We start from the raw sequence: 20,452 nt of genomic DNA on the forward strand, positions 1-20,452 counted from the left end.
CATTGTCCGTAGACACCTCCAAGGTCACGTAGCCACCATGATTTTCCACCAGATCAGTACCTATTGATCTACTCACATTTGTATGTTTTCGAAGTGCTAGGTTGGCAGAAGCTAACAGTCAGCATGACTGCATGGAGCACCATTACTTTCCCACCAAAGCAGTACCTATTGATCTACTCACATTTGCATGTTTTCGAACTGCTAGGTTGGCAGAAGCTAGGGCCAACAGTGGGAGCTCACCCCGCTCCCCGGATTAGAAGCTGTGACCTTTTGGTCAGCAAATTCCGCAGGTTGGCGGTTTAACCCCCTCTGCTACCAGAGCTCCATAACCGAGATGTAGTTGCATGTTATTAATATCATCACAATCATAATAGTCATGGAAGAACTGAAAGTATGGTGGAAAAAAACTGCCCATGTGTCAGTCACTTTGAAATGGGCTCGCGAGAGCTATTTCAGCCAGAGTGAACAAACCCAAAATATTTTGAAGTCGCCAGCTTTTTACTAATTTTGATAAGAATTTAAAAAGCAGATGCATACTGCTTTGGAAGCTGGGGGGGGGGGGTCACCCCAGAAGTCTGCCCTACGTTTTAGTATGCATACGACCCAGCAGGACGTCACCCGTTCTATCATCGCGCTAAGGCTGTTACATAGCAGATTAAGTGCTAAATGTCGCCATTTGGGCGATTGCGCTGATGAACTGTTTGTGAAGGATGCCTCCCAGTACAAGCTTATGATGAGGCCTGGAGCAGAATCAAAGATTTTGAACTTCCATTTATATATTTAGCCCTCTTATCCCTGCCGTTAACGTCCTGCTGTGCAGATTGTCTTTCATGGTGAAGAGAGAGGAATTATTTGGGGGTCTGTCATTAGTGATTTATTGCTAGTAAGGAGCAATCTTTAGATGTGCAAAAACATGTAGCATCAGCTAATAGATGGTGGTTGCATATTCCTAAATCTTGTTCGTTTGTACAGTGGGCCCTTCGTATCCATTGGGACCTGGTTCCAGGCCCTCCCCTGTGCACACCAAAATCCATAGAGACTCAAGCCAGATTATATAAAATAGTGTCATAAAATGTATTGTCGAAGGCTTTCATGGCCGGAATCACTGGGTTGTTGTAGGTTTTAACGGGCTATATGGCCATGTTCTAAAGGCATTCTCTCCTGACGTTTCGCCTGCATCTATGGCAAGCATCCTCAGAGGCAGTGAGGTCTGTTGGAAATAGGAAAAAGGGTTTATATATCTGTGGAATGACCAGGGTGGGACAAAGGACTCTTGTCTGCTGGAGCTAAGTGTGAATGTTTCAACTGATCATCTTGATTAGCATATAATGGCCTGACAGTGCACCTATCGACTTGCATGTGTGTGTGTGTGTTTTTTTGTCCGAATTTGGGAACGTTGGACTTCACTTTTGTGTTGTTGAGCATCTGCACTTTTTATCAGCTGGGGAAAACGTGATGCATACCAAAAATGGTTAGGCAAGGCCTCTTTGAAGGGGAGATCAAAGCGCTACCAAAGTCTTTTAAAATAGCTCTCTGCATGATTCGAAGGCCTCAATTGCTTTCTTCAAGCTGTTCGAATCCTCCCTCCTGTCAATGCTGTTTCAATGATAGCACATCCAACACGCCATGCTCAGACATCCAGAGATAGATCGCTTACATATTTCATGATAGAGATGTTGCGCTGACATTTTGATGAATAGTTAATTTCGCCCGCTCCCTTCCCAAGTCCTCTAAGTAACTTCTTCGCCTGGATCTTGGTAATGTAATTGTAAATGGGAAGACCATTTCGTAGAAATGGAGCACGGCCCTCATTAGCTGCTTGCGAAATGCTTTGCGGTAACAGAGATTCTTTGCAGGCTTCTCAGCAAGGCATTTGGCCTGTTGTGTGATTTCCCAACCCGCCTCCTAAATGCTAAAATATCCCAAAGCACAATTTCTATGTAATTGCTCATAGAAGTATAATGGCTATGATTTGTCAAGGTAAAGAGAGACAGAAGTTGCTTGAGTCTATGTTCTATTAGCAATGGCAGTAAAGGGAGCAATAATCCAAGAGCAACCAGGATATCATACCTGTTGAAGGAATCCCTCCTAAAAGAGATTTCACTGCAACTTTCACAGATGTTTTTGCAGGTGGACAGACAAAACATTTGGTAAATATTTCACACTAGATAACTTTTTACCATATAGCTTATTTCAATAGGATTGGGTTGTTGTAGGTTTTCTGGGCTATATGGCCATGTTCTAGAGGCATTTTCTCCTGATGTTTTGCCTGCATCTATGGCAAGCATCCTCAGAGGTAGTGAGGTCTGTTGGAGGTAGGAAAATGGGTTTATCTATCTGTGGAAAGACCAGGGTGGGACAAAGGACTTTTGTCTGCTGGAGCTAGGTGTGAATGTTTCAACTGACCACCTTGATTAGCATTTAATGGCTTGGAAGTGCCTGGGGGAATCTTTCTTTGAGAGGTGATTTGATGTGCCTGATTGTTTCCTCTCTGTTGTTTTGCTGTTGTAATTTTAGAGGGTTTTTTTTAATACTGGTAGCCAGATTTTGTTCATTTTCATGGTTTCTTCCTTTCTGCTGAAATTGTCCACATGCTTGTGGATTTCAGTGGCTTCTCTGTGTTGTCTGACATGGTGGTTGTGAGAGTGGTCCAGCATTTCTATGTTCTCAAATAAAATGCTATGTCCACGTTGGTTCATCAGGTGCTCTGCTATGGCTGACTTCTCTGGTTGGAGTAGTCTGCAGTGCCTTTCATGTTCCTTGATGCGTGTCTGGGCGCTGCGTTTGGTGGTCCCTCTGTAGACTTGTCCACAGCTGCATGGTACACGGTAGACTCCTGCAGAGGTGAGATGATCCCTCTTGTCCTTTGCTGAACGTAGCATTTGTTGGATTTTCTTGGTGGGTCTGGAGATAGTTTGGAGGTTGTGTTTCCTCATCAGCTTCCCTCTGTGGTCAGTGGTTCCCTTGATGTATGGCAAGAACACTTGAGTGGATCATCATCTTGACTCTCGTGGCTTGTTCTTGGTCTTGCAGCTTTTCTGATGTCTGAGGTGGAGTCTCCATTGGCCTGGAGAGCCCAATAGGATTACTTTTCTTCTTGGGATTTTTATGGGGAAAGGAATGTGGCATTCTTGCTTTCATGTTTCTTAAAAACATCATTTTCATCTGCCCATTGCAAAGCTTAGAAGCTTAAATTATGATGAAGCTTTCCTCTTTGACATCCAAATTGTGCCTATAATGAATATTTTAAAAAATGTTATAATAGAAGTCAGACTTGTGATGATAGAGCTGCTGGAAAAACCTTGTTGTGAACTATTAAATGACCGGGTTCCTGTGAGTTTTCGGGACTGTATGGCTATGTTCCAGAAGCATTCTCTCCTGACATTTCGCTCACATCTGTGGCAGGCATCCTCAGAGGTTGAGGGGTCTGTTGGAAACTAGGCACGTGAGGTTTATATGTCTCTGAAATGGTCAAGGTTGGAAAAGAACTCTCGAGGAAAGTGTGAATGTTGTAATTAGCCACCTTGATTAGCATTTAATGACCTTGCAGCTTCAAAGCTTGGCTGATTGCTGCCTGTTTGGAGGTGTTATCTGGCCCTGATGGATTTGTGTCTGGAATCCCCCTGCTTTTTGAATGTTGCTCTTTGTTTACTGTTGTGATTTTAACAACAACAACAACTTTATTGGGTTGTTGTAGGTTTTTCTGGGCTATATGGCCATGTTCTAGAGGCATTTTCTCCTGACGTTTCGCCTGCATCTATGGCAAGCATCCTCAGAGGTAGTGAGGTCTGTTGGAACTAGGAAAAAGGGTTTATATATCGGTGGAATGACCAGGGTGGGACAAAGGACTCTTGTCTGCTGGAGCTAGGTGTGAATATTTCAACTGACCACCTTGATTAGCATTTGATAGCCTGGAACTGCCTGGAGCAATCTTTTGTTGAGAGGTGTTTAGATGTCTCTGTTTTCCCTCTGCTGTTTTGCTGTTGTAATTTTAGATTTGCACTTGGGTTGCACTCACGCTGGCAAGATCTATGGTCAGTTGAAACTTTCACAGCTCACTACCTCTGAGGATGCTTGCCATAGATGCAGGCAAAACATCAGGAGAATGCCTCTAGAACATGGCCATATAACCCGGAAAATCCTACAACAACCCAGTGATTCCGGCCACGAAAGCCTTTGACAATACAATAACTTTTATTTATATTCCGCTCTATCTCCCCAAAGGGACTCAGGGCAGATTTTTGAAGTTTTTTAAAAAATCTGGTAGCCAGATTTTGTTCCTTTTCATGGTTTCTTCCTTTGTGTTGAAATTGCCCACATCCTTGTGGATTTCAATGGCTTCTCTGTGTAGAAGACCCTACCCTTGGAAGGGCATCATACTCAGACAACGAAGGATCGCCTAAGTAAGTTAAGTAAGTAGCCTGACATGGTGGTTGTTGGAGTGGTCCAGCATTTCTATGTTCTCAAATAATATGCTGTATCCAGATTGGTTCATCAGGTGCTCTGCTATGGCTGATTTCTCTGGTTGAAGTAGTCTGCATTGTCTTTCATGTTCCTTGATTTGTATTTGGACCACCAAACGCAAGGCCCAAACACGAATCAAGGAACATGAACACAATTAAAACTTTCCTGCTCCAAGCATAGAAGGCATAGAGCATCAATACACCAATGCTGTATGTGCCAGAAACTACTGCTCTAAATCCAATTCTTAATCCCAATTAGAACAAAACCATTGACTGAGCTTATTTTACACAAGTGTTGCTGTGTTGCTATTGATTCAATGGGTCTATTTTAGCTATTTATTTATTTGTCGTGTCAGGGCAACCAGTCAATTATATTACATTTCTAACAGAACAAAGCAAACAAACAGACAAAATACAAAATTTGCGAGTTTGGTAGTTGATTAAATGTCCTTTGACCAGTATCTCGCCACTTGGAGTGCCTCTGGTGTTGCTGCAAGAAGGTCCTCCATTGTGCATGTGGCAAGGCTCAGGATGCATTGCAGCAGGTGGTCAGTGGTTGGCTCTTCTCCACACTCGCATGTCAAGGATTCCACCCTGTAGCCCCATTTCTGAAGGTTGGCTCTGCATCTCGTGGTGCCAGAGCACAGTCTGTTCAGTGCCTTCCAAGTCGCCCAGTCTTCTGTGTGCCCAGGGGGGAGTCTCTCATTTGGCATCAGCCATTGATTGAGGTTCTGGGTTTGAGCCTGCCACTTTTGGACTCTTGCTTGCCGAGGTGTTTCAGCAAGTGTCTCTGTAGATCTTAGAAAACTATTTCTAGATTCAACTCGTTGACGTGCTGGCTGATGCCCAAACAGGGGATGAGCTGGAGATGTCTCTGCCTTGGTCCTCTGACCACTGGCTGCCACTTCTTACTTTACTTTACTTTAGCTGAAATTGAAGAACTGGATTCTGAAGCCAAGTGAATGACAAGCAAGGATGGCACCTCTAAAATTTAAAATACAGATGTTGCATAATGTATCTTATGTTTTATAGCTTCATATTCTGTTTAATCCTAGCATTCCTAATGTGCTGTCCAGGTGTGGAGAATAAACACCACTTTCAAATTTGGTAGGCCTCTTAAATCACAAGTTGTGTGGGATGGAATTCTAATTACAGTTTTCATTATGCAACGGCTTTGTCCTTCTGTTCGCATAAATAAATCCATCCCTTTCATTCTGAAAGTATTTAAATGATTTCCTCCTGTGAAACATTGTTTTCCTCTTCTCTCCTTTCCACCCAAGTGTTGTTACATATATGTAAGCATCTTTTTTGTCAATGCCTTTTAATGTAGTGTTAGAAGTTCAAAGCTTTTAAAACGAAAAGATAGTGGTTGCTGCATTTCTCTTTTCAAGCCAATCAATGAACCTTCAAGGGAGAAAGAATTGACTACTAAATGAAAAGTAAAATTCCTATTTCTGGCTAATTTTCTTTTTAAACACGAGTCGTTTCTAAAACTGTGATCAGCTTTTGGTTTCAAACCGCTACTTTATTTTCATTCAAAGCTTCTTGGACAAAGGCCAGGATTGCTTTCAAATCTAGGCTTCGTTTAGACATAGATCTTGCCAGCATGAGTGCAACCCAAGGAGCAATCTGAAGGAATACATTACTGCTGTTTAAGGAGTATCAATCATGCCTGACCTTCTTTAGTTATATGAATAGCAAGACTTACAGGATTGTGTTCTTAATCGACAATTCAGAGGTACACACTTGCTTGGAGAAAAACAGAGTAAGAACGAGGACAACAACAACAAATGTGGCATGGCAAAGCCACTGTCATTTCCCAAAAGCCTTTAGGTCCACCTTAGGAAGCCCTCAAAGACCATCTAGATCTATATAGTGACCTTAGGAGACCCTCAATGACCATCTAGAACAGTGGTTCTCAGCCTGTGGGTCCCCAGATGTTTTGGCCTTCAATTCCCAGAAATCCTAACAGCTGCTAAACTGGCTGGGACTTCTGGGAGCTGTAGGCCAAAACACCTGGGGACACACAGGTTGAGAACCACTGATCTAGATCTATATAGTGACCTTAGGAGGCCCTCAAAGACCACCTAGAACAGTGGTTCTCAACCTGTGAGTCCCCAGATGTTTTGGCCTTCAACTCCCAGAAATCCTAACAGCTGGTAAACTGACTGGGATTTCTGGGAGTTGTAGGCCAAAACACCTGGGGACACACAGGTTGAGAACCACTGATCTTGATCTATATAGTGACCTTAGGAGGCCCTCAAAGACCACCTAGAAGAGTGGTTCTCAACCTGTGGGTCCCCAGATGGTTTGGCCTTCAACTCCCAGAAATTTTAACAATTGGTAAACTGACTGGGATTTCTGGGAGTTGTAGGCCAAAACACCTGGGGACACACAGGTTGAGAACCACTGATCTAGAGCTATATAGTTACCTTAGGAGGCCCTCAATGACCATCTAGAACAGTGGTTCTCAACCTGTGGGTCCCCAGATGTTTTGGCCTTCAACTCCCAGAAATCCTAACAGCTGGTAAACTGGCTGGGATTTCTGGGAATTGTAGGCCAAAACACCTGGGGACACACAGGTTGAGAACCACTGATCTTGATCTATATAGTGACCTTAGGAGGCCCTCAAAGACCACCTAGAACAGTGGTTCTCAACCTGTGGGTCCCCAGATGGTTTGGCCTTCAACTCCCAGAAATTTTAACAATTGGTAAACTGACTGGGATTTCTGGGAGTTGTAGGCCAAAACACCTGGGGACACACAGGTTGAGAACCACTGATCTAGATCTATATAGTTACCTTAGGAGGCCCTCAATGACCATCTAGAACAGTGGTTCTCAACCTGTGAGTCCCCAGATGTTTTGGCCTTCAACTCCCAGAAATCCTAACAGCTGGTAAACTGACTGGGATTTTTGGGAGTTGTAGGCCAAAACATCTGGGGACCCACAGGTTGAGAACCACTGATCTAGATCTATATAGTGACCTTAGGAGGCCCTCAAAGACCACCTAGAACAGTGGTTCTCAACCTGAGTCCCCAGATGTTTTGGCCTTCAAGTCCCAGAAATCCTAACAGCTGGTAAAATGGCTAGAATTTTGGAAGTTGTAGGTCAAAACACCTGGGGATCCACAGGTTGAGAGCCACTGCAAACATTAACTAAAATGGCAAAAACAACCAGACGTAAGTTTGGCTACAGTAAGTCGTAGCAGGATAAAGCATGTATTAAAGAAAAACCTTATGGTGTTAATTATTATGTACAGCTGATAATGTAGGTCAGCCAGCGTGTTTGGGCCACACCTGGTGAGGTTTAACTGTACGGATATTAGAATACAGTTTGGAGAGGTAGAGAAATATGCTGCTCTGAAGGAGATGCTGTAATGGTGCTATGCTCTAACAGCGATGCTCTTTGTTATGGTGGAATAGGTATTTATTTACTCAAGATTTTTGTTTTGCTGTCTCATTTGAATGAAGAAGACTTATTATGTGTCACTGACAAGAAAAACCTGGAAAGTTCTAACAGACCTCACTACCTCTGAGGATGCTTGCCATAGATGCAGGCGAAACGCCTGGAGAGAATGCCTCTAGAATGTGGCCATATGGCCCGAAAAAACCTACAACAACCCACACTATGTAAGTTTGTTGCACTGTTTGATTTTGTATGCAACACTGCAAGTTTATGTTTATTGCCTCTGCTGATAAGAGTAGTTTTTCTGTTCCTTTTTCCTCATGCCTGTGTGTCTTTTGCATGGGACTTGGCTAAAATCCACTGTTGCGCAACAAGTTTAACCTCTCTGCATGAATAATCACAGGATGTCTCAAACCTACACCTGTTGATATACTCTACAAGCTAGCTGGCATTGCCCCCACCCCCAATGTGCGGCAGGAAGTTGCTGCTAACTGTGAGAGAAATAAGGCTGAGCATTGTGAAAGCCACCCATTCCATGGCTATCAGTCTCCTCCCAGTAGACTCAAATCAAGGAAAAGCTTCATGAGAACCACCACTCCTCTTAATGTTCCCCCAGCAACAGCAAGAGCATCCCTCTGGGCAGCTAAACCAGGAAATCCCAATTGGATGCCCACCCCCCATGAGGGTTTGCATCCAGGGGCAAACCATGAATGGTCAACTTGGAAGTCCCTGAACAGACTCTGAAGTTGAGTGGGCAGATCAAAAGGCAACCTGGCAAAATGGAACTGCCTAAAAGAATCCCACACCTTGTGTCACTGTCGAGCAGAACAGACAACTCCGCACCTGTAAGCTTGTCCACAATGTCCCGCCTCGTGTTCAGAGGAAGAATTGTTGAAAGCTAGAGACAATGCAGTCGCTGTTGCCCCGTTTTGGTCAAAAATTATTTAGCCACTTCTGCTCCTTCTATTTTTATCAGTTTTATACTTATGTCTGCAATGCTTTTCATACGAAATAAATAAACCTGTCTGAATGCTGCCTTTCCAAGGATGCACGATGAAAGAATCAGGTAGAACTAGGATTATACCACAGCAAAAGGCTGAAAAATGTCCTTAGAATTCCGCTTTAATGTGTGCCTGCTCACATATACACAGAACGTCATGTGCAAACTCAACTGCAGTCACTTCACTGTAAAATTAAACATATTTATGCTCTTAAGAGGTCTTCAGTTAGATATTATGATGACTTGAGTTATCAAAGTCAAAGTACTACTGCTTATAGGGCATCAGTTTAATGCTTTATTAAAACTGACCAAGTAGGCAAACAAATCATTAACGTTGAATAGTGATTTTAGACAGTTAGCCACATTTTATAGCTAGCTTCATTTTTACATGACATCACACCAGCCCCTTTCGTCTGTGTGTACATAAAGCTTCTAGAGAGCCAAGTGTCAAGCAATCTAACCCACAATAACTAAATCTTCTGTAGGGAATTCATAGTGTGGAACCTCAAGATTGTATGGAGCGGGGCCTTTACGGATCCTCCCAGATGCATCATAATGCGACCCATGGCAAGGGCAATAATAGCCACCAAAATCACCAGCATTTGCGATGGGCACACAACCAAGGTGGGTGCATACCCCAATCAGTATAACCCATTCAGGTTTCTGCACTCTGTCTAAGTCATGCTGAGGGTCTCTTAATTCAGTCAAAGCTACTTGGGCTTCTTGCTCAATCTCCTTTTGGGTTCGGTGACGCACAAAGAGGGGCTTCCCTCGCCACTTGAATGCCATGTTCTTGCCTTCTGGGATATCGGACAGCTTGATCTCAATCTTTGACATCGCCAACACATCCGCAGACGCGCTCATGCTGGAGACGAACTGAGTGACAACATTCTTAGCAACGTATGCTGAGGCCACGCAAGTTGTTGCCGTGAGAAAGTAGGAGAATGCTTTTCTGGTTTCGCTGCTCTCCTGGGATGAAGTTTTGCTATCTAACACCTCATGGCGGCGGTAGTCAGAGAAGTCAGGGACAGTGACATCATTGTGAAGGAAACGGACGGTAGCAGGAGCTGTGAAGGAGAAGGAATAATTTATCATTATTGTATGACATGAATTTTAAAATAGTAATGACCATGGATGTGATTTTCCAAATGACAAAACTATTATGTATATCTTGCCTCTCTTCCACTGAGATCAAGGCAGTGCATAGGACACTCTTTCTCTTCACTCTAATCCCAAACAACTCTGAGGTAGGTAATACTGAAGGCCCTGCTCCCAGGTTTTCTGCTTATTCCGATTATGTGGAATTAAATAATCCAGTTTAAAATAGAAAACTTGGGATCAGATCCTGAGAAAAAGACTGAGCCAAGATGACTTAGTGAGCTTCAGGGGTCAATAAGAACAAGAACCTTGATATTCCCAAGCCAAGATTAAAACTTTGACCATGACTCTGGTTCCCTGTTCTGAAAGTACGGATTTCTACAAGCGCTTTGCAAGACATGGAATGAGTCTCTCCATCACCAAGATTATGCAAAAATTCCACTTTCCTCTTATAACCATTTTTGAAAGCTTAATATCCTATCAATTGACATCAAATTACTGTAAATACTTGGGGAAAACATATTCTTCACGCTACCTAAGAAGCAGAAATCTACAGTGTGAAGTAGCCTCGTTGAACCTTTTAAACCTGGGAGGAATCCTTAAATAGTTTGCAAGTCTCAAGGAAACTCTGAATAAAAATTACTATATCTACTTGAAAAATGCACTGTAATTTTTTTTAAAAAATCACAATTTCTCACAAAACACTTACGAGATATCTCACAGAATTCCAGGGAACTGTGCTATAAAAGTGTCTACCATTTAGTAGTTTGTTAAGCCACTACTCCAACAACTCTCATATACAAATGCAGCCCATTTTTTAAGAAAACTGTTTGAAATTGGACCTTTCCACATTTAGAAAGTAGTCTTCAGTTGGTGAGTCACAAGAAAATAACGCTTTTTACAATTTATATGGAATTCTAAACATGGTCTAATCTGCAACATAATTAAACTAAATTATTGTGATTTTGAGTGAACCAAACATTTGTATTATCACCTCACTAAAACCAATGGAACGGCTGGTTCTTTTGAAATGGTGGCACAGTGCCAGTGGTCTGTGGAAAATGTTAACTTCGTTTTCAATGAAAATCAATTCCAATTCAATTCATTATGCTTGGCATAAATAGTTTTAAAAACCTTGAAAAGGTTCAACTCTTATATTCAGGTATAATGTTAACACCAGTTATAATTATTTTCAATAATGATTTTAATGTTATAGTTAAAGCCAATCATTAGCTCAACACATCCTATACACTCCTGGGTTGCATGCTCTGGGAATTAGGAACAAGACAAGTCTAAAGATATATCGTTGAAAGCCAAAGCTAGTATTCTTCCTGTCACTGGGTTTCCTGTTTCCACAAATGTTTATGAAAGATGAAAAGTGTAGAATGCTGATATAAAGAAAATCAACTCATCTGAAATATACTGATGGAGATTTCTGTGGATACAATGGATTGCAAAGATAATATAGAAATGACGCCAAGAACAGATCAAGCCTGACCTTTCCTTAGAGGCCAAGATGACTAAACTGAAATTGTTGTACTCTGCCCATATCGTAAGAAGATATGGCTCACTAGAAAAGACAAATATGTTTGATAAGGTGAAAAGAAAAGAGGAAGGTAATCATGGGAAACCCAGTTTGGAAGACTTAGGCAGGGCTTCTAATAACAGGATGACCTGAAGGTCTCTCATTCATAGGGCACCATAAGTCTGAGTCAGTGTGGCTGCAATTAATAACAACAAATCAATATGTAAATTCAGACTTAGGGCAGAAGTTGAATTGCAGTTCTTGTTCCAAGGTGCAATCCCACCATGCCTAATAAGCACTTTAATACAATTACAATGATTTGTAATTTTTCAAAATATTAATAAGCTAATAAATTCAAAAATTCTGAATTCAACAATTCTGAACACTTGCCACATAATTCACAGGCAGTCTCCAAATTACAAAGAAGATAGGTTCTGTAGGTTTGTTCTTAAGTTGCATTTATATGCAAGTCAGAACAGGTACATTATTAAGTGTACTCCAGTGTACAGCTGCAAGAATTACATATGCAAAAATTTGGAAAATAGACACTATACCTGTGTCTATTTTCCAAATTTTGGAAAGACTGGATAAATAAAATACAGGAAGTTAAAGATATGGACAAATTAACTTTTTTTGAAGAAGACGGGTTCGGGAAATCCCATAAGAGAAACTGATTGGTCACTTTTTGAAAAATACTTAAAGGAAAAGAGGCAGCAAAATAATTAAAGGAGATTGTAATAACAGGAATAGGCCTCTTTTAATATATGGAAGAAAAAGAAATATAATATTCCCTGAGAAGGAATAGAACTGACTAATATAACTGGACAAGTTCAACAAAATATGATAATATGATAAGCAGAGACGCAGAATGGAAGTCAACATATATTTTTGTGTTGTTGTTTTGTGTGTGTGTGTTTTTATTTTTCCCCCCCTTTTTTCTGCTGTCTTACTTTCCTATTTTCCTATACTTTATTGTTCTCCCACTTTCCTTGTAATCTCTATTTTGGGTATGAGATGGTTTTATATATATTCTATGTGAAAACTCAATAAAACTTTATATAAAAAAGTGTACTCCCCACATATATATATATACACACACACACACACATATATATAAAAGCCTTGGATAGCTTTGGGAAGGGTTAACACCCGTGGTGTTTGTTCTGCAGTCTGTGTCCATGTTTAGATGATTTCACCCCACTTTCTGTCCTTGTGATAATTGAATTTCAAAAAAACTGCCTTGCTCTGAAAACAAGGCCTGGTGAAAAAGCTTCAGTGGAGACCTTTTCCTCATGATAATAACTCTTCCAGGAGTGAATTTATCTTCCCAGGGGTAGATTTCTCTCACTTCCTGTTATCCAACCCCACTCTTAACTATGAGTCATATATAAGTTGAATGGCTCTAACTCGGGACCGCATGTATAACCATGTATAGAAATGAATTTCGTAGTTTGCATACTAACATATACAAACTATTCTTTTCAAAGGCTTTAAAGATAAGATTTGAAGCAAATCCCTATATGTTGTATGGTCTTTCCTTATGGAAATCCATTGAATGCAGTAAGGGTTTCTCCCAAGTTAGCAATACACACAAAAGCGAAACTCGGTTTAAGTTTTGTTTTTTGTCCAGGAAACAAAGGACAAAAACATGAAGAGTTTTCAGTGACATGCTTTCATTTAAGATCTCTTTGGACACTGTTTGCAAAGATTACTGCAATACAGTGTTTGCAACAAGCTAGAACTAATGAAGGAATAAATATCATCACTTTACAATTAGCTTCTTTGAAGACTACTTCCTAGAAATTGAATGAAGTTTGGTGTTACGATTTTTAGGACAAAGCTAATACACATTTAATTTCAAGGTCTAAAGTTAAACAGAAGTCTATTTGCAGCCAATGAAGAATTAATGAAGCAACACGCTTTTCAGAAAGTTTAAACCGTTTTTGCTATTTCCACAAGCAGCTTATTATCAGAGTCTGTTAAGTATACATTTGTACACTTGAAACATATTACACAAAGCATATTTACATTTTAACCTTGAAACAATCCAAACTAGGTACAATGAAAATATCAGCAATTTATTTCACTTAACTTCAGCATGTCTCCCACCCCAATATCTGCCTTTTTAGGACTTTTCAGCACTACCAAAAATTCTGTAACCTTTCTGTGCTTGTCTCCAAACTAGAATAAAGAGAATCCTGCAAAAAGCAACTTGGGAGGCTACGGGTTCCGATCTTGCCATTTGTGTACTTCACAGAAGAACTGGTTGACCACTGTCTACAAAGCAGACAACACAATTTTTGTATACCTCCTATCATCAAAACTATAGACTATGCAAAGTTGGTTCTCATTTAAATTCTCCTCTAGTATTGTGCCTTAGTATGGACCTCCCCCAAACACATGTCTGTACTTCAAGAGTAACAACCTGGAGTCCTCCAGATCTTTATATTAAATATACTGTTCACAATTTTTAATCACTGAAAGGATAGGAACACTAGTCTAAAATGTGTAGAAAGCCCCAAATATTCCTGACATTCTTTTTATAAAACAGTGTTTCTCAAGCTTCTATTTTCCAGATATTTCACACTTCATCTCCCAGAATCCCCAACTCTGTTGGAGGAAAATTCTGAGAGTGCCTTGGACCGCGAGAAGATCCAACCAGTCCATACTTCAGGAAATGAAGCCTGACTGCTCATTGGAGTGAAGGAGATGAGAGGCAAAGATGAAGTACTTTGGCCACATCATGAGAAGAAATGAAAGCTTAGAGAAGCTTCTCACACTGGAAACTAAGATCCGCAGAGTTAAAGCAATGGTATTCCCTGTAGTAAATTATGGATGTGAGAGCTGGACCATAAGGAAGACTGAGTAAAGGAAGATAGATATTTTGGACTGCGGTGTTGGGAGGAAAATTCTGAGAGCGCCTTGGACTGTGAGAAGATCCAACCAGACCATACTTCAGGAAATAAAGCCTGACTGCTCATTGGAGTGAAGGAGATGAGAGGCAAAGATGAAGTACGTTGGCCACATCATGAGAAGAAAGGAAAGCTTAGAGAAGACAATGATGCTGGGGAAAATGGAAAGAAAAAGGAAGAGCGGCTGACCAAGGGCAAGATAGATGGATGGTATCCTTGAAGTGACTGGCTTGACTTTAAAGGTGCTGGGGGTGGTGATGGCTGACCGGGAGCTCTGGCGTGGGCTGGCCCATGAGGCCATGAAGTCAGAAGCAACTGAACGAATAAGTAATAACAATCTACACTGTAATATAATTTACTTTCTGAATGGTTATGAGTCGTCGTGTAAATATCTGATATGCAGGATGCATTTTCATTCACTGTACCAAATTTGGCACCAATACCAAATACACCCATTTTGAATACTGGTGGGGGTGGTGGTGGGGGGGGGGGGGTTGATTTTGTAATTTGGGAGTTGTAGTTGCTGAGATTTATATTTCAACTACAATCAAAGAGCACTGTGGACTCAAACAATGACGGAATTGAACTAAACTTGGCATACAGAACTCCCATGACCAATGGAAAATACTGGAAGGGTTTGGTGGGCATTGACCTTGATTTTTGGAGTCGTAGTTCACCTACATCCAGAGAGCACTGTGGACTCAAACAATGATGGATCTGGACCAAACTTGGCATGGACACTCAATATGCCCAAATGTGAATACAGAGAGGGTTTGGGGAAAATAGACCTTGACATTTGGAAGTTGGGCCAAATTTCCCACACAGATCCCCCTTGACCAACAGAAAATACTGTGTTTTCTGATAATCTTTGGTGACCCCCCTGAAACCCGCTCATGACGCCCCCCCCCCCCCCCGGGTTGTAAAATTCTGCTCTGGTCCAACCCCCTGCCATGCAGGAAAAGCACAAAGTATCCCTGACCGATGGCCATCCAGCCTCTGTTTAAACAGTATGGACTCATATAATAATAAAAAACTTTATTTATATTCCGCTCTGTTTCCCTGAGAGGACTCAGATTGGATTATAGTATATGCATATATAGGCAAACATTCAATGGGTTTTATACAGTGAACAATGACATACAATACACAAATAAAGGCAAAGGTTTCCCTTTCCATCTCTGGCATCTGGAGGTGATGTTCAACACTGGCCATGGGGAGGTGCTCTTGTTTCATCTTTCCATGACGAGGAGCCTGTTTTCTATAGACTCTCTTGGGGTCCTTTATTGCAGTATCTGCCACAAAATAGGAGGGGCTTTCTGGACAGTCCTGAATTAATTTGCCACAAACCAGGAAAACCCTGGTTTGCAGCCAATTAATTTGATATTGGATTTATTCTGCACCTTCTGGAAAGGCACGGGATAAATCCACTATTTCCGGGTCTGGACTGCACAATACTGCAGAGTCCAGACAGTCTTCCCACAGTTTACTGGCTAAATAAGCCCGGTAAACTGTAGGAATATCCACCCCTCCCCTCAAGCCCCCAGAAAAGCAATAAAAACCTATGTGCTGTCCACCACAAGTTCAAAAAAGATAATTTGTATTCAGAAACTGGATGAGATGGCAGTGGAGGTGGGGACTGAAGAGTCCACTATAGTACTATAGACACCATACTGTATCAGACCATAAACACACTGAATTGACTTGATATTGAAAGACAGTAACTGTTTTCTCTTTTTGAGATAAAAGAAAACTATGAGAAGATGGTATGGAAATGGAATCCGATCCCGACAAAGATACACAATATGGAAATCCTATTCTTCCATATGGCCACTGCTGCTAGAATTATATATGCCCAAAAATGGAAGAGCGAGGGGATCCCAACACTAGAAGACTGGACAATAAAAACCCTCGACATAATGAATATGGATGGTTTAACAAATGCACTCAAGAATCTGAAACCCACGATAATAAAGACGGATTGGACAGCAATTAAAAATTTCTCTAAAATTTAGGTTAGATATAATGAAGATACAATGAGGAGAGATGGAGGGAAATAAATATGAATATCAAGATATCCTGAATGGACTACATCAGAGGAAATGGAAGATTAGTGTGCACATTCATATTTTCTCAAATTTTCACCTTTTTTTCTTTCTTCGCAGCCCCCCCCCTTCTCACAATTCACAAGTTCTTCATTCTTATTGACTCACTTCATTTTAAATAAGTTAAGAAATAACTCCTTAATGTACCCCTATTTTATCCTTTAATAAAATATTAATTAAAAAAAGATAAATCTGCATTCAGAAATTGGATGAGATGGCAGTGGAGGTGGGGACTGAAGAGTCCACTATGGTACTATAGACACCATACTGTATCAGACCATAAAACAGTGAATTGACTTGATATTGAAAGACAGTAACTGTTTTCTTTTTTTAGGATAAAAGAAAACTACTGCAAGATGGTATGGAAATGGTATCTGACCCCGACAAAGATACACAATATGGATAAGTGTTGTTACAGAAAAATGTTGGAGGGGTTGCCAAGAAAGGGGTACATATATCCACATGTGGTGGCAATGCAAATATGTACAGAGGTTCTGGGGAAAAGTTATAGTAGGAATAGAAAGTATTATGAAGAAAAAAATTGATATAAATTCGGCAACTATACTGTTATTTATTTATAATACAGATGAATGGAAGGAAAATGAAAAGAATCTGATAACGCTAATAAGGCTACTAATAGCAAAATATTGGAAAGGAGACATGGAAATTAAGTTGGAAGAATGGTACAAGGAAATTAGGAATACATGATTAACTAACATGCAATCTAAAGGTCAAAAAAGGCGTAAGGAAGGATAATAATTTTGAAAATATATTTATTGAGGAAACATTATATGAATTATAGAGATTTGTTTTGGTAATGAAATGAATATAAATGCAATAAAATTATTTTTTGGAAATTAGCAATACATGATTAACTAATATAGAATCTAAAGGTTAATAAAATGCCTGAGGAAGGATAATTATTTTGAAAATATTTATTGAGGAAACATTATATGGATTAGAGATTTTTTTTGGTAATGAAATGAATATAAATGTAATAAATATTATTTTTTTTAAATTAGCAATACATGATTAACTAGCATGCAATCTAAAGGTTAAAAAAGGCGTAAGGAAGGATAATTATTCTGAAAATATATGGAAAATATTTATTGAGGAAATAAATATTATTTCCTCATAGAGATTTTTTTTTTGGTAATGGAATGAATATAAATGCAATAAAAATTATAGAGATTTTTTTGGTAATGGAATGAATATAAATGCAATAAAAATATTTTTGGAAATTAGCAATACATGATTAACTAACATGCAATCTAAAGGTTACAAAAGGTGTAAGGAAGGATAATGATTTTGAAAATATTTACTGAAGAAACATTATATGAATTATAGATATTTATTTTTTGGTAATGAAATGAATATAAATGCAATAAAATTATTTTTGGAATGAATATAAATGCAATCTAAAGGTTAAAAAGGGGGTAAGGAAGGATAATGATTTTGAAAATATATTTATTGAGGAAACATTATATGGATTATAGAGATATGTTGGTAATGAAATGAATATAAATGCAATAAAATTATTTTGAAAATATTTATTGAGGACACATATGAACTATATATTTTTTTGTAATGGAATGAATATAAATGTAATAAAATTATTTTTGGAAATTAGCAATGCATGATTAACTAACATGCAATCTAAAGGTTAAAAAGGCGTAAGAAGGATAATGATTTTGAAATATATTTATTGGGGAAACATTATATGAATTATAGATTGTTTTTGTGTGTGTGTGTGTATATATATATATATAAATATTGTGTATGAAATGTTTTTGTGTGTGTGTATATATATATATATATATATAATATTGTGTATGAAATGAATATAAATGCAATCTAGAGGTTAAAAATACATGATTAACTAGCATGCAATCTAAAGGTTAAAAAAGGCCTAAGGAAGGATAATTATTATGAAAATATTTATTGGGGAAAAATTATATGAATTATAGATTGTTTTTGTATATATATATATATATAGTGTATGAAATGTTTTTGTATATATGTATTTATATATATATATATATAATATTGTGTATGAAATAAATATAAATGCAATCTAAAGGTTAAAAATACATGATTAACTAGCATGCAATCTAAAGGTTTAAAAGGGCCTAAGGAAGGATAATGATTTTGAAAATATTTATTGGGGAAACATTATATGAATTATAGATTGTTTTTGTATATATATGTATGTGTGTGTGTGTGTGTGTGTGTGTGTGTGTATATATATATATATATATATATATAATATTGTGTATGAAATGTTTTTGTATATATGTATATATATATATGTTGTTGTTGTTCATTCGTTCAGCCGTCTCCGACTCTTCGTGACCTCATGGACCAGCCCACGCCAGTGCTCCCTGTCGGCCGTCACCACCCCCAGCTCCTTCAAGGTCAGTCCAGTCACTTCAAGGATGCCATCCATATATATATATATATATATATATATATAGTGTTTGAAATGTTTTAGTATATATTGTGTATGAAATGTTTTAGCATATAATATATAATATATATTGTGTATGAAATGAATATAAATGCAATCTAAAGGTTAAAAATACATGATTAACTAGCATGCAATCTAAAGGTTAAAAAAGGGGTAAGGAAGGATAATTATTTTGAAAATATTTATTGAGGACACATTATATGAATTATAGAGATTTTTTTGGTAATGAAATGAATATAAATGCAATAAAAATATTTTTAAAAAGAGAGTAAGTGAATGTAAATGAAGACAAAAGTAAAACAACACAGTACAGGGTTAGTCAAAATGCATAGGGCAATAAGCCATTCAATTGAATGGCTTATTGGCCTATGCATTTTGACTAACCCTGTATAACGACATGGTGAGTAACCTAATAAGAATAATAACAGTAATACAGGGTGAGAGCCACCCAAGAGGGTCCTGCGTGGCACTGCGGCCTAGTCCAGGCCTCCCCTCCCCTCACCGTTGATGCTGGCAGAGGCGACGAGGCCTCCCCGGGCGGCCTGTCCTTGCAGGGACTCCCGGCAGAGCAGAGGCCGCTTCGGGTCCAAAGGCGGCAGCTTCGCGCCCGCCGGAGCCAAGGCCGGCGCCAGGGGCTTGAGTGGGCCCGGCACGGCGTGGGCAGCGGCCGCCAAGTAAGGCGCGAAAGGCCCCGAGCGAGCAGAGAGGGACAACATGGCGGCGCCTCTGCCCTTCTTCTTCCTCTTTTCGGAGCCGGTCACCTTCGTCTCCGACGTCGGCGTGCCCACGCTGCGTAAGGGGGCGTGGCTAAAGGGCTCCACGCGCCTGCCGAAGAGACTCACTGGAGAGCCCCGCCTCCTTGAGGTGACGTCACTCCACCTCGGGGGAGTGACGTCACCGCAAGGAGGCGGGGCTCTCCAGTGAGTCTCATTTAACCCTGTCGTGGCCGCATCTCTGCCTGCACAGAGAGAGAGAGAGGGGTCACCTGAGCATGCGCAGAGTGCAAAGAAGAATACTAGGAAAATCCTTTGTCAAAAAGGGAGTCTTAGTGAAGTAAGTGGAGTTACTTAGTATGATTGCAAATACAAGTTTATTTAAAACAGAGCTTGGAAATTATATTCCACATGCATATAGAGATATATATAATATCACATATGTATATAGAAATATATATATATATATATTAGGCTTGGGCAATCCATGGTTCTAAATGGTTCTAAAGTACTTACAAAACTAAAGTTCTGGTGGTGAAAATTTCAGAACTCTAACAAAACTTTCAAAATTTCATAATTAACGGCAGTTCCTAATTGGTTCTGTCATTAAAATCACCAATAATGAAGTAATAATTAAATTTTGAAAGTTTTGTTAGAGTTCTGAAATTTTCACCACCAGAACTTGAGTTTTGTAAGTACTTTAGAACCATTTAGAACCATGGATTGCCCAAGCCTAATATATATATATATATATATATATATATATG

At 39.6% G+C, this 20,452-nt stretch overlaps 1 protein-coding gene across 1 annotated transcript; it reads right to left on the reverse strand.

Moving 5' to 3' along the window:
• Window positions 1-9,140: 9,140 nt before the first annotated feature.
• Window positions 9,141-19,752, reverse strand: UQCRFS1 (ubiquinol-cytochrome c reductase, Rieske iron-sulfur polypeptide 1). Its single transcript, XM_060788182.2, has 2 exons — window positions 19,475-19,752; window positions 9,141-9,935 (listed from the first exon to the last, which is right to left on the reverse strand). Exons 1-2 carry the CDS (start codon window positions 19,686-19,688, stop codon window positions 9,325-9,327), a joined length of 825 nt encoding a protein of 274 aa, XP_060644165.2. The 5' UTR covers window positions 19,689-19,752; the 3' UTR covers window positions 9,141-9,324.
• Window positions 19,753-20,452: the final 700 nt, after the last annotated feature.

Source organism: Anolis sagrei, chromosome 8, assembly GCF_037176765.1.
Source record: "Anolis sagrei isolate rAnoSag1 chromosome 8, rAnoSag1.mat, whole genome shotgun sequence".
Taxonomy (NCBI): Eukaryota; Metazoa; Chordata; class Lepidosauria; order Squamata; family Dactyloidae; genus Anolis; species Anolis sagrei.